The 15,961-nt window shown below is 31.8% G+C and overlaps 1 protein-coding gene across 5 annotated transcripts in view; it reads right to left on the bottom strand.

Moving 5' to 3' along the window:
- The window catches only part of LOC129220248 (phosphatidylinositol 3-kinase regulatory subunit gamma-like), a 54,966-nt gene that overhangs the window by 26,883 nt on the left and 12,122 nt on the right, over nucleotides 1–15,961 (bottom strand). For 2 of the 5 annotated variants that reach the window (XM_054854620.1, XM_054854624.1), the window contains exons 1-5: nucleotides 8,740–8,999; nucleotides 5,710–5,778; nucleotides 3,035–3,068; nucleotides 2,838–2,948; nucleotides 457–540 (exon numbers count right to left, since the gene is read on the bottom strand). In XM_054854620.1, the coding sequence (XP_054710595.1) occupies nucleotides 457–540; nucleotides 2,838–2,948; nucleotides 3,035–3,068; nucleotides 5,710–5,775 (295 nt within the window). In that variant the 5' untranslated portion in view covers nucleotides 5,776–5,778; nucleotides 8,740–8,999. Of the gene's footprint in view, nucleotides 1–456; nucleotides 541–2,837; nucleotides 2,949–3,034; nucleotides 3,069–5,709; nucleotides 5,779–8,735; nucleotides 9,000–15,961 lie in introns of those variants that run through there. The other 3 variants (XM_054854621.1, XM_054854622.1, XM_054854623.1) reach the window with 3 other exon arrangements.

The raw sequence follows: 15,961 nt of genomic DNA, 5'->3' as shown, positions 1-15,961 counted from the left end.
CCGCCGGCCAGCAATCATGGACATAAACATGAGATTAATATCTTTCGTGATTTACTTAGTGGTTTAAGTATTTTGTAGATTGTCCGGTGTTTAAAAGGAATTTAATTTTATTTATTTAATACAAATAATAATTTTAAGAAAGTTTAAATATTAAAAAAATATTTTTTTTTTAAAGTTCATTTTTCCCCCTCAAAAACCAGGGGAATGGGAGGGGGGGTGCGAGTACACCCATGATCTGGCCCCCTCACTTTTCAAGGCAGGAGCCGCCACTGACAGTAACACATTCACAACACATAAATGAAACAATACAGTAATATCCTGTAGAGACATTAAAGAATATACAACAATACACAGCAAACACTATGGATTAAAATAAAAAATTTAATTTGCAGTTCTGATAAATAACACATTCTAACTATACAATTTTTACTTTAAAGCATTCAAAAGTATTCTTACCCGCAGAACTTTTGTCATTTTTAGTTAAGGACTGTGGGGATATTTGACCATAATTAGAAGGACTGTGGGAAGAATGTCCACAAACTGTAAACCAAAGAGTACATAATTAAAGTTTAAAGCAATTGTCAAAACTATTAATTATGATGCAGTTCAATGAAACGAATGTTAATACATTTTTCCTAAAAACTTACTAAATTAATATAGATGTAGAAAATCAAGTTCAACATTTTACAGAAAATGTCGGGGAAAATTTATGAAACATTATATTAATAATGTTACAAACATGCTGCTTATATGCATTATAATACAGTACTTAACAGTGTAGGGACCATTTGGCATATGTATTTCCTAAACTCAGAATTCTATTTTATATCTACTACAAATCTGTCATGAAAGATAAAGGGCTGTATCTGCGGAAATGAGTTTTTGAGATGTTTGAAGAAACGTGTTTTGTATTCCATACTAACAATAGAGAAATGTTGGGAGTTGACTTTTTTTCTGAGCAATCACGATTGCTAATTGTTCATTTGACTGTTTTTGGCGTGCTATCATTTTATTTTCCCACCAGCACCCTCTGCAGCATCGCCGTCGACCGGCTCCTCACGATGCTGCTCCTATAGCGAAAGCCTTCTCCAGGTTGCATCAATATCCTACACTTACACGCATACATAAACGCACCTACACACACACATACATATATATACACACACACAAACATATATACACACACATACATACACCTACACACATACACAAACACTTACACACTCACACAATTACCCATACACTCATGCCTGCACACAGACACAAACACATATGCCTATACAGACATACACATACCCCCCCCCCACACACCTACACACAACTATCCACACACTCATGCCTGCACACAGACACAAACACACATGCCTACACACACATACACATAACCCCCTACACACAAACACACATACCCCCACGCACAAACACTACATACACACACTCACGATTGCGAAAAATATAATTTGAATTCAAGATGACAAAATTCAAATTATTTTTTTTTGTGCTTAATTTGCTGTAGAAACCACATTAGCAAGCTTTTACAATAAAGCTATAGTACAATAGATGACAAAAATGAAATATTTGCAGACACTGTCCTATAAGTTCCCAGGACAGAAATAGTTTACTCCCCCCCCCCCCCCTCATCCTGTTCAGACTGCAGAATCTTAATACTGGCAGAAATACAATAAATTATTACTCAGAAAAAATACACTGTAACTTCTTTTAAAAACATTGCAAATGAAATCCATCTTCATTCATGCAACGAAGCTTCTTTTTTTGTTCCAAATTACTTTTTAATTGAAGATTAAATGTAGTAATGTGATTGACTGTCCAAATATTTCTGAGTTTAACTATATTTTATTCAAGTTTTAGAAAATAGTTGTAGCTTTTCTCATGAATACATATCCAATCTATTTCCACAAAATCTACTGTGCCATTTGTCACAAAACTTGACATACATGTTATTTATTTCACCCCATTTAGTGGTTTTATGCATAAAAAAATTTCTACTCTATTGCAAAGTTTATGATTAATAGGGGGCTAAGAGCAATGCCCTTAATCAACTGATCCTAATGACCAATTGATTAGACAGAAAGAAAAAATAGAATTTTTTAAAAAAATATGAAAAATTTTAAACAAGAGACCCACTTAGATTGTGAAAGTTAATGTTCTAGAACCTAAAATTTAGGTTTAAATGAAGGCTAATTCATCAGTAAAATCCTTGAAATAAAAAAAAGAACAAATTTCCGTAGAGATGGAATAAATGAAATATGTTTAACAAACACAATCATGTGTGAGAAATTTGTACATTAAAACAAACAAATAAATCCTTTTATACAAAATTTAAAATTACAGAATGCTAAAAAAAAGCACATTTAACAAAAAAAAAAAAAAATGCACACATCTCCTTTGGTGTTACAAGGAAAATATTTTGATAGCTTAAGGATATAAAAGCATCCAATTAAAGTTTTTCCATTCATAAGTTCACATCTATTTTGCATTAAAAAAAGGTTATCCTGTAACCATAAAACACATGCCTGCAATTTTTCTTTTTCGAAAGTTTGAGTTTTTTCAATGATGTAGTAAATAGTTTCAACTTATACATTGCTTATAAAGGCTTTTGTGTTTTAAGACAAAAGCAAAAACAAGTAAAACTGTTTGAATTGATGAAGTGACAATTTCAAAGCTTACTAATTATGACTTTTCCTTCCAGTAGATATAAACTAATTAGCATCACAAATTTCATAGTTTTATTATTATTATTAATTTTTTCAGAGCATTTAAAGATGAACTATTTCAAGAATTTCTTTTGAGCTAAATAACATATAAATTATTTTTACCTTGGCACGTGTGAGTTTTCTGCATTAAATTGTGAAGGTACAAATGACACTTTTCACAGTGTAGGAAAGATGTGATACTATTTTCGAAATGTTTGCTAGAAGTTGATAAATCTGAAATTAAAAGAAAATCAATTACAACTCAATCTTGAATTGGATATTCATGCACAAAAGGTTGATGTACTAAAAGAAAAACTTACTTTCTTCTTTTAATAAAGTAGTTTGCAGTGGATTCTAAGAGAAATAAAAATAATTAAGCTTGAGCCACATTTTAAAACCAATATAAAGAAAATTAAGGTGCAAAATGCAAAAATGATTTATTTGTCATTTATTAAAGTTGGTTTATTTAAAGATTATCAATATCAAGTAAGAATATTTGAGCAAAAATAAGAAGCAAAGCTGAGTCTTAAGGTTAATAGGTAAGGTAATGAATATTACTAGGAGACCCTTTGCTATTTTGGCTGTCAATGTCAACATTATCAATTTAATAAGTATTTTTATGCAGATTCTATTACACAGAAAATGAGTTGAAGTAATATTTAATTATTGTTATGTATCCTAATCTTTCTTACTGTTTAATTAAAATAGAAAGAAAACTAGTTTTTGAAGTTTGAACTGACAATAAAATCTAACAAATATATCCAAGAAAGTTTAATTGCTTAAAATAACAAAAGTTCTTACATATCAAAAGAGTTTTTAGCATCAATAAATAATATGAAAAATATCATTTTTAAAAAAAAAAAATTCTGAAAATCATTAGTTTACCTAAACTATTTGTTAAAAATTTTGTAACATTTAAAATAAGAGACGACTATCAATTATTTAATTCAAATCATGAATTGGGACTGTTAGTGTTTAGAGAACTGATTTTTAGATATCCAATTGTTTAGAAAGAAAAAAAAGTTGGGATCATTTATCAAAGCAATTAAGAACAAATGATATTAAACAAAATATTAATTATTTCATATTACATGCAGTTGGCACACCAAAATTAAATTTTTAACAGGGTTGGGTTTTGGACTGTCCAAAACTGGTTTAGGACAGGACAGGTGGTTTTTACCGTCCAAAACTGTCTAAAACTGTCCAAAAGTGTCCGAAACTGTCTTAAACTGTCCAAAACTATGCTAAAGCTAAAGGGGTGTAATCTAATCAATTGGTTTTAATGCAATATTCGTAATGCATAAATATAGATATTAATGAAGTTTAATTAATGAGTATTTGATAATATTATTCTCCAAATATTCATTTAAAAAATATTTTACTTAAAGAAATGTCAGTAACTAGTACATAAAATCTTCCTTATGTAACAGTTGGTAGAGTTATGAAAAGAAATACACAACACTACCAAGACAACTAATTTCAGTTCCTTTATAACTCAAAGGAATGTTATTAAATGTGCAATAAATATTGAGGTGAAAAAAAAGCAATTTTTTTAAATGGTTTTTGCAAATAATTTTTACATAATGTTTTAATAAAAATAAATTTTTTAATCATAGATTAAAGAACAAGAAATTGATGATTAAACACTTAATTATAAAACTCTTCTGCTATTCTTTTTTTAGTTCATATTTTTAATATAATACATTCTGTAACTACAAAAATTTGTAATTTATTGCATTTAAGTCAATTATTGAACTATATTTTTAACACTTTCTTTTGCACAAATGTCGAAAAATTTGGTTAATGAAAAAAAAACTTCAGCATACAAATTGAAATTTTTAATGAAGAATTTAATTTCTACGTAACTAGATTAAAATCAGCTTCATAAATAAGTTATATACTATATATATATATATATATATATATATATATATATATATATATATATATATATATATATATATATATATATATATATATATATATTTGTATATCCACATTGAATAAATGTATTAAAAAGTTCAAAAAATAGTTTTGACACATTTTGTTCTGTTTTTGATATTTCCTCACAAAATAGTTTTTCAAAAAATAGTTTTGGATACTTTCGGAAACAAAAATTTTGAACAGGATGGTAAAACCTTGCCAATCATGCCTTCATTAGCACACTTGCATAAACATAGGGAAATTTGGTTACCGATATCAAAAAAATAATAAATAAAAAATAAAATAGACTCATACATACAAATTGAAATTGTATTCAAGAATTCAACTTCTATGTTACTAGATTAAAATCAGCTGCACAAATAAGTTGAATGTTCTTATTGAATAAATGATCAATCTAAAGCATTACTTTAATACATTTTATTCTGTTTTTAATGTTTTTTCACTAAATACAATTTTTCTAAAAACATAGTTTTGGACACTTTTGGACAGTTTTGGACACAAGAGTTTTGGACAGGACGGTAAAAACCAGGGTTTTTACCGTGGTTTTTACCGTAGTGTCCAAAACCTTGCCAACCCTGATTTTTAAGAGGGCGGAAATTTTCAATTTGCTGAATGGAACTAAAAATTTTGCCGCCTGATAAAACATGGGTACGAACACAAAAGTACACTTCATGAAAAGGGACATTCCGATTTTCAAAAATTTTAAAATTGCAACTATGTCCCAAAATTCACTGAATAAGAATTTTTTGGGAGGCCACAGTGACCTCCCATTGGGGCAACTAATCACATGTATTTACAAATAAAACTGACAAATTCAAAATGGTCAATAAAATAGGACTACAGTTCAGAAAAAAGGGCCGAAAACTTTTTTTCCTTTTTGCTTTAGAGCAGAGATTAGACAAATTTCTACATGGCAAACAAATTTGAATTTGATAGTTGGATTTTTGTTAACCAATGCTCCAGTTAATTGTCATTCAGAAAATCAAGAGTTCACAGTAGTTACTTTCAAACTTTAGCAGCCGTAAATGAAGAGATTTTGATAATTACTTACAGCACAGCCAATATGATCAACTCCAGCAGAAATTGCTTTTTGAAAGTATTCTTCTTTAATGCCCATTTTCTAGAAAACAAGAAAAAAACAAAATATAATAACAAATTTTTAAAAAAGCCTCAACAGGGATTAGCTTTTTTAAGAAACAATCTTGGATTTAAGTTCACCAAATTTCCCTGATTTACGTTACCAATGATAATGGTTTCCTTTCTTGGCTCTACTTGAAATCCATTGTATGTTTGTACAAAATGCGTTTTAAGTTGTGTAAAGTTGTTGAACTAAAGATATATTTTTAAAAAATGTTACTTTTTTAACAAAATGGTAAAAAAAAAAAAACATATCAAGTAAATTTTTTAAGTCAATGAAAAAAAAAGCCCCCTAAAAAACAGTATATTAAATTTCCCTACATGGAAAGATTATAGAAAATTAAAAAAAACTTTACTTCTAGAAACAACTTAGCATATGAATTTTAAGAAACTATTAAAATCACTCTTAAAAACAGGTGTATTTATGGTAGAACTAAAAAGTAATTGAAATTATGTTGAACTAAATTTTCAAACAGTATAATAATTGTTGCAAGAATAACAAGTAATAGTAAAACAATAGAAGTAATGTAGTTATTCTTACATAACAGACATATTTATACAAAACAGATGAAACTTTTGACATCAATTCACAGGGAACTTTTCTCTAATCAAGAACATAGGTTTTAATGAATGAATACAGCGTTTTCACAATAAAAAAATAAAGATATTTACTTAAGTACACAAGTTAACTCTATTTCAAATGATTTCAGTATGTAAGGGAAAAAAATCTTAGATTGCTTTTGTAACAAACAACTTTGAAATGCAAGGGGAAAAAAAGCAATTAGTTAATTTCAAAATATATAAAAGAAGAATACAATAATATAAAATAAAAGAATCATTTAAGTCTGAAGAAAAGAAAACCTTTATAATCTGCAGTGACAGCAAATAGTATAATAGCGAAAAACAAAGTTTTTTTTTTTTGATTAAAAGTTCAATTTTAGCCATTAAATTAAAAATGCGCAGAAGTAATAACTTTTAAGCTTTTATCAGTATTAATTCAAAAATCAAAGATTTCTTCTTGAAATCGTGATTACAGTACACTAATCACTTCGAGACAATGGAATAAAAGCAAAGGAGCTAAGGCATTAATGAAGACTTCCTCTTTGCCTGTATGGTTGCTTATTTTACGTCGCATTGAAAGCTTAAAGGGAAATGTCAAGATAGGTAAAATAAACAACCTAACAGACACAGAAGCAATCTTAGGAAATTCATCCTGTGGTTAATAAGTAAGATTCATTACTTTGACGTTGAGGAAAAAAGATGCACAAATATGCGGCAGTGTATAATCGCACCGCATTAATTTTACATTTTTTTAAACAGCTAATTGGCAGAAAATGCGTAGGGAATTAAGATACTTAATTTTGTAAAGCAAATAAAGAAAAAAAAAAATTTCATAAAATCAATTTTCCCTGATTTTTTGTTATCTTTTTCAAAATTTGTCTGATATTTCCCTGATTAATAAAGTTCCCTGACTTTTCCCTGATTTGTCGCCACCCAGATACTGTTATGTCTGATGCCACACTTCTTGATACCCCCTCCATCCCCTTTGTCATAAACTGAGACAGCTTCACAAACGCACCTCCCCTCCCCTCAAAGCGTGACATCATTTGTGGACGACCCCATACCTTGAAAATTTAGTCAAGCTTTAATTTTACTCTTATGTACTTATACATTTTCACATCACACTCAAAAATGCTTTAAAAGATTTGACATATGTGAACTGTGCACAACTTCTTTTTCACCTCTTCTTTGACTAGTGTTTTTAAAGGTGTTGGCAAAAGCATAAAATTTTTTTGTCAATAAAAGACATTAAAGTTAACTCAGCCTTACTCAAAATAATGAAATCTGTTAGAGATTTCAATGAATAAATTCAAGTAGGGAGGGGGGGGGAGGAGTTTTTGTAACACTACAAATTTAATCACTAGCTATGATTTTTCATAGTTCTGCTTCGGCAAAAGGATAGCTTACTTTTAACAAAACAAATTTATTACTGGATCCATCCAAACTCTCCTGGAGGAAAAATAAAACAAAAAGAAATTCCGGTGCAAATTCGAAAAAACGCATATATTCCCAGAAAAAGCCAAGTTGGTATCCATGAGAAATTTCAGAGAGACATTAGCAACACCCAAAGAAGAATTTTCCAAAGAGAGCTGCCACTCAAAACTTGCACGAGATTTTCAATTAATAAATTTAATTAAAAAGGAAGGGGGGGGAGTAAAGATTTAGAGCATTTCAAGCATAATTTGTCGATGATGATTTGTCAATGATAGTTATGTTTAAGAAAATAACTGTTTAACTCATTAATTTGCATCAAATCTGAACTTCCCTCCTAGATATTCCCCCAGATATTCCAAGCTGGTATCTGTGCGAAATTTCAGAGAAATATTAGCTACACACAAAGAATTTTCCAAAGAGAGCTGCCACACAGCAAAGCTCTCAAGAGATTTCAATGAATAAATCTTTACTAATAATAAAGCCGAAAGTCTGTCAGGATCTCTGTGACGCGCATAACGCCTAAACCGTTCGGCCGATTTTCAAGAAATTTGGCACAAAGTTAGTTTGTAGCATGAGGGTGTGCACCTCGAAGCGATTTTTCAAAAATTCGATGTGGTTCTTCTTTTATTCCAATTTTAAGAACAAAATTCTCATGAGATAGACGAGAAAAAAACAAAATTATCATTACGTGAAACCGTAACCAAGCCAATTGGAGAGAAAATTCACCATACATTATATGTAAATATACAGGCGAACCAAAAGACCTTTTAATTTTCTATTACGGGCAAAGCCACTAGTTAAAAATAAAAGGAGTAAGGATTTCATTTCAAACATAATTTGTCACAATGATTTTTTCATCAATATGTTTAAGCAAAATGACGGTTTCATTCATTAATTTGCATCAATCCAAACTCTCCTCCAGAAAATAAAAATCCAATGCAATACCTACGAAATTTTCAAAAACAGATCTACTCCTAGATAATCCCAGATATTCCAAGCTGGTATCCGTGCGAAATTTCAGAGAGACATTAGCAACACACGAAGGCGCTCTTTCCAAAGAGAGCTGCCACAAAACACATCCTCCAAAAGCGCTTATCGCCAGGGTCCCACTCGAGATCAAAATCAACACACAGCGTCCACTTGAGTCGCACAAATATTCAATCGACACAAACCTTTTAGAAGAAGAGGCCTGTGCGGCCCACCGAAGGAAACCGGAGACCGTCCGTCCGCGCGGCACTTCAGCGAGTGGCCGCCGAGGGGAGAAAGGATCAGGTAGCTGCTGGATGCGACCCATTTGCAAATGGGCCCGAGATAACTCGGCACAGGCGAAGGTCAAAGTTCAGAGATAACGCAGCCGCACAGAAAAAGCTTTCACAAATCAACTAAACACGGAGATAGGGACTGTCCTTGGACGTTGGCTCGTCACTGCTGGAATACATTTTTTGTTCTTCACTCGAGCATCGGGTAATAAAGGATCACTCGCATAAAATTAACGGAGAAGATAAAAACCTTCTCAAAATTAACCCTGTACACTGGAAGGGTTAAAAGAGCACTCACTTGACATGAAACATCTTATCTTTGTTTTTATTTATCATTTACTTCTTCGATGCACTTGTATAGAAGACTAGTGGTACCCGCACGGCTTTGCCCGTAATAGAAAAATTAAAAGGTCTTTTGGTTCGCCTGTATATTGTGTAAATAATGTATGGTGAATTTTCTCGCCAATTGGCTTGTACCCATGTTACAGTTCCACGTTATGATAATTTCGTATCTCGCCAATTGGCTTGTGCCCATGTTACGGTTCCACGTTATGATAATTTCGTAATTTACTCTTCCTTCCTATGATATTTTTGTTCTTAAAATTGGAATATAAAAAGAACCGCATCGAATTTTCAAAAAATCGCTTCGAGGTGCACACCCCCATGCTACAAACTAACTTTGTGCCAAATTTCATGAAAATCGGCCGAACGGTCTATGCGCTATGCGCGTCACAGACATCCAGACATCCTCCGGACAAAGAGACTTTCAGCTTTATTATTAGTAAAGAAGTGTACAGTCGAGTTCCGACTTACGTGAGGGATGCGTTCCAAGACCCTTCGCGTAAATTGAAATTTCGCGCTGTGGAAAAGGGTATGTGTAAAAACTTTTATAAACATACCCATACGATTAAAGACACTTGTAAACACCACCTCAAACTGTTAAAAACCATTTCTTAACTATACATTACTGTTTCTTAAACAAAAAATTGAATTTTTATTTATTGTATTTAAAAAAAAAGTCTTATTTAACATAAAAAAACTGCTCGATACACAAAATCAATGATTAAGGAAGACGCAAAATAAACCACTACGGTACGTATATTTTGTAGTAAGAAAAACGAATGCACTATAGTTGTTGAAACTTTCTTTTTTTCCTTCTATCTTCACAAACTTTAAATGAAACTGCGCTCTTAGGTGTCATTATATTTCATCAATTTTCCCATATATTAGAATGAAAAAAAAATGGAAAGTGAGGAGTAATTATTTGTAAAAGCGATGTTTAGACTAGTACGGTGTGGGAACTTCCGACCTCAGCGATGCCAAAGGGATGAAGGTCCATTCACGAAAAAACCGCGATTCCCTTCGGAAAATTTTCATGTTGCGGGTGAAAAATTCGCGTTAGGAATAAAATTCTTTACCGGAAAAAATCGCGTTATAGCCATTTCGTGTTGTAGCAGGAGTCGACTGTACATTTCTATAACAAGGCGAGGGGACGGAGGGGGAATCATGTTCCACCTACATTCTTCTCAAACTTTCAAGACATTGAAGTCAACAAGGCATTACTTGAAAGAAGAACAAAAGTTTAAACAATTCGAAAATTAAATGTTTTCACTCAGAAGATCAAAAGAAAACAGTTGAACTTTTCCGGCGGCAAGTTCAACTGTTAGTTAATGAAGCGCAATCAGAATTTCATTATTACCAGATAAGGGTTGGCAATATTTGTCAATGCCAAATCGCTGCGCTCACGGAAAAATGCATCAGTTTTAATTTTTTGATTGCGCTCGACACGATTTCGTATGTATGTATGAAGTGACAGGAATCGGCATGAATGATTGATGAATTTTGATGATTTTCAAGTAGAGATATTTCTTTCAAAGAAGTCAAAAAGGAAAAGCTTCAATTGTTGCAGTAGTTATGCTTCCCTCCTTTGAGATAAAATACATTTCTCATTCTATTCTTGTGGGGAACATATAGAAATATACATGAAATACGTCGCCAACTCCAGTCGAGGTTTGCAGCTTCGTGCTTATTAGCACTCTTCAGCCCGGCTTAGGAAGTGACTGAGAAGCACGAAACGGCAGCCCTCGGCTGGAATGACTGAGTTGGCGGTATATTTCATGTATTTCTGCCTTAGCCCTGACTATAGGGCGGTAACTTACTGAAAATATAGAAATATATTCAGAGATCGTAGATCCAGCACGAAGTGTAAATAACGACTTCAATGGTTCTTGCGTGTGTTTCAACCAAGCCTTATCTGCACACAGCAAACCAACAGTTTAACAAGAAATGTAAATTGGTGTTGGGAACCACATGGGTTCAAAGGGACCTACGGCAGGAATGTCCGGAAATTTGAAAATTGAAACAATGATCAGCTTACTAACTAGAATCAGTTTAGGGTGGCATGGCGAAATTCCCGCTGAAAAAAAAAATGTTCAGATCTGCTTTCAGAAAAGTCAAGAAGAGACACCCACACTCAAGGAAGATTCATAGCCCGTGAATATAAACAAGTGCATAACTTCAATAGTATACTACTTTAAAAAAAAGGGTTTAGTGAATTTTAGTGTAGTAAAAGTGAGCAATTGTCAAAAACTTGGATAAAGGTGTGGAAAACAGAAAAAGACAGCGAAAAACCGAGGGGAAACACGAAAGGTTAAGATAATGAAATAAGATTGCTGTTTTTTCTGCCTCCCAAAAAGTTATGATCCCTTCTGCATTTTAAGGTCAGAGGGAAGTCTCCCTTGCTCCTTTCAAAAATGTGAATTTTAGCCTAAGAAATACTTTTTATTTTTAAAACCATCAATTAAAATATGATCCCAATCTAAACTGTTTCTAAACTTGGTCATGACATTAAAAAAAAAAAAAAACATAAAAAGTTTCATACTGGAGAAGCATCGGACCAGATGGCGAAAATTAATTGGGATAGCCTTGGCCTGCAACATGCTGTAGTGCATCAGAAGATTTTAATCTTCCAGATAGCAAATGAAACGAGTGAAGTAAAAATATCATAAATAATTGTAAGAAAACAACAAGATGAATAAGAAATGTGAAGAGCAGAAAATAGAAGAAAGAAGAGGAAATATGCTATGAACAATATGAAAGTTCACCCACCTAAGATTTGGCCATGATTGCCGAAGGTTTAAGTTGGAGCAGGCGGGGAAAAAAAAAAAAAGATGTGACGAGTTAAACATGTTAGATTCTTGACGCAGGAAAAGTGCAAGCAATCTGGAGATTGCTAAAGAAAGCTTATAAGGTTTCCAGGGTGGCGACAGGAACTGTGAAAAAGTTCCCTGACTTTTCCCTGATTAAGTTCACCAAATTTCCCTGATTTACGTTACCAATGATAATGGTTTTCTTTCTTTGCTCTACTTGAAATCCATTGTATGTTTGTATTAAATGCAGTATTTTAAACGTTTTAAGTTGTGTAAAGTTGTTGAACTAAAGATATATTTTAAAAAGGTGCTACTTTTTTAATAAAATGGTTTTAAAAAAAAAGACAATTTTTTTTTTGGAAGGAAAGAAAAACTTACAAAACAGTATATTAAATTTTTATACAATGGAAAAATTATAGAAAATTTAAAAAAAAAATTACTTTACTTCTAGAAACCACTTAGCATAAGAATTTTAAGAAACTATTAAAATTCTCTTGTAACAAACAACTTTGAATGCAAGGGAAAAAAAGCAATTAGTTAATAACAAAATGTACAAAAGAATACAACTTGGTTATAAAACTTCAAAAATACTTAAGTCTGAAGAAAAGAAAACCTTTATAATCAGCGGTGACAATAACGGCAAAAAAAAAAGTTTTTTTTAATTGAAAGTTCAATTTTAGCAATTAAATTAAAAACCCAAAGAAGTAATAACTTTTAAGTTTTTAGAGTATTAATTCAAAAACCAAAGATTTCTTCTTGAAATCGTGATTACAGAACTTAATTACTTCGAGACAATGGAATAAAGGCAACGGAGCTAAGACATTAATGAAGGCTTCCTCTTTGCCTGTATGGTTGTTTATTTTACGTAGCATTGAAAGCGTAAAAGGAAATTTCAAGCTAAGGTAAAATAAACAACCTAACAGACACAGAAGCAATCTTAGGAAGTTCATCCCGTGGTTAATAAGCAAGATTCAATACTTTGACGTTGAGGAAAAAAGATGCACAAATATGCGGCAGTGTATAATCGCACCTCATTAATTTTACTTTTTTTTGAACAGATAATTGGCGGAAAATGCGTAGGGAATTGGAGTACTTAATTTTAAAAAAAATTTTTTTTCTTCATAAAATCGATTTTCCCTGATTTTTTGTTAATTTTTCAAAATTCCCTGATATTTCCCTGATTTTTCACTGATTAATAAAGTTCCCTGACTTTTCCCTGATCTCCCTGATTTTCCTGATCTGTCGCCACCCTGGTTTCGAATCGCTTAATTTTTGGGCAAGATATGGAAGGTTGCTTTGAAAACGGGGCACCTGAACTGAGATTAGCTAGTCGTTGACAACGAAAGAAAAGATGAAAAGTAACCTTATTTAGGAGGAAACATGCAATAACGTTTTGAACCATCACTCAAAACTAAAAACTTTCAATAAAACTGAAAAACGAGGGAAAATTTGTGGGTAAATTTTGCACTTTGAAGGTTCAAAACCTTAATAGGATGTAGACAAGAAATTTATTTATTGATTGATTTCTGTGCAGACTTTGGGGGGAAAGTTACCTTCCTGGAGAGGTCTCCTTTTCGAAGTAATCAAAAAAAAAAAAAAAACTTTATTAAGTAAGAAGATGAGAGAGGGCTAAGGAGTCGCAATTACCACTTCTCGTTTAAGCAGCGACTATAAAGTCAAGATTGAAACCGGAAATGTTCGGTTCCGAGCCAATTACGATTCCGTTTGTCCAGAGAATGGGATAGATCAGAAAGAAAATTCACATGTAAAACTTAAAAATTGTACGGAATTTCAAATTAAATCAATGGTTTCAGTTATTGATCAATAATTGGACGTAAATAAATACTAATAATTATCCAGTGAAGCATGCGTTTGAGCTCAAATCCTCCGCATCTTTATTTATTTATTTTTTTTTTTTTTGTTTTCACACATCAATTCACCAATATACGTTTTAATGCAACAAAAATACTATGTACAACTGAGAATTGAAGATTCATTCGCACATCAATTCACCAGTATATGTTTTAATGTAACAAAATATTACGCGCGCTATTAAGAATTGAAGATTTATTTGTGTTGAATCAACTGAAATCATCCAAGTAACAAACGGAGAAAAGTTTAGAAAAAACATGCAAACATAAAAAAAGACCATAGCTTTTCATCTTCAAGTTAAAAAAAAAAAATGTAGATCTACGCATCGGAAGATTTAAATTTATTTGCTATGCCAACATAATCTGATTAGATTAAGCATTTTCTGTTTTACGCTTTACTCCCAAATATAAACATGTAAATCTAGGACGCACGAAGCTATCTTTTTTCAAAAAAAAAAAAAAAAAGCGCAGTCAAAATACTCACGTATGTCAAAATCTAAAACGAGAATATGAGAATCCAAAACAACGGTTTACAGTGCTTTAAATTTAAACTTTCAACCACATGTTATCATTGTTTTTATGCATGCAGATCATAAACATGTTTACATGTGTGTGTGTGTGTGTATATATATATACATATATATATATTTTTTTTTTTTTTTTCAAATCGTAAACAAAGCTGAACAAGAGTCGAATTATTACAGAGAAATATTTGAGGCTTGCTTAACATTGATGGACACCTAATCTCATTCTAATTATTATCATTTAAAAAAAAAATTTTTTTTTACACTTTTGTGACTTTTCCTGCATAACTGTAATCAGGAGTATGCACGGAAAGCTATTGAAACATAATAAAGAAAAAAGTGGATTGGTGTTTCCCGCTCCGATGCAGACCTCTCGAAAACTTTGAAAATTGAGCTAATCCTTCTTTTTTATTTTATTTATTTATTTATTTATTATTATTATTATTTTTATTATTTTTGCAGCAAACCCTTCAATTACTGAATTATACAACTAATTATATGCAATACTGGTTACTTTTTCTTTCTAAAATAACGAGTAAAAAACTTATTTTATAACCTGGCCGGAAGAGTGCAGCACTGGGCCTTCTATTTTATTACATTTTTTTAAATTTAAATTACTTATTTTAAGTCAAAGATATTATCAAATTTAAAGTGGCCCAAAATTAATCAACATAGCGCAAAGTTACCGTTAAGGACTAAATGCTGAAATTGAAATTACGTACCAAATTTAAGATACAGACGTGAGCATTTAAATTTTATAAAATTGTATATATAAAATTATGCTCTTTTTTGCTAAATGTTTCTCAACAATCAAATTGTGTACCATACCAATGCAGTTACGGCATTTAGGGGTAAAGAGCCAATTAGAAGTAAAATTGTTATTGATGATAGAATTATTGAACAGGTGAAGCACTTCAACTACCTAGGATGTGACATCACCTTTAACCACGACAATGATGTCCAAAACAAATTACATAGGTTTCAACACTTATGTGGAACCCTTACAAGAACCCTAAAGGGAAAAACGAGAAAGGAAAGACAACTGAAGTTCTATAAAGTTATGGCGGTGCCAACCTTACTTATACGGCTCTGAAACATGGACTTTTAACAGTCAAGAAACTAGCAGAATTCAAGCAGCAGAGATGAAGTATTAGCGATCACTGAAGAACTGCACTATCCTAGGCAAAATAAGTAATGAATCTATTCAAAGGGAGTTACAGATATTCAGCCCCAATGAAAAAATTACGGAATATCGTAACGATTGGAAAAAACATGTTCGACGTATGGCACCAGAGAGACTTCCAAGAGCTGCCTTTTATTACAGACCAAGGGGCAAACGAGATCGTGGTAGACCCAGGAAGCGGTGGG

This window comes from Uloborus diversus, chromosome 4, assembly GCF_026930045.1.
Source record: "Uloborus diversus isolate 005 chromosome 4, Udiv.v.3.1, whole genome shotgun sequence".
NCBI classification, from domain to species: Eukaryota; Metazoa; Arthropoda; class Arachnida; order Araneae; family Uloboridae; genus Uloborus; species Uloborus diversus.
Note: the sequence above shows the minus strand (reverse complement) of the source record. Positions and strands in the feature narration are given on the sequence as shown.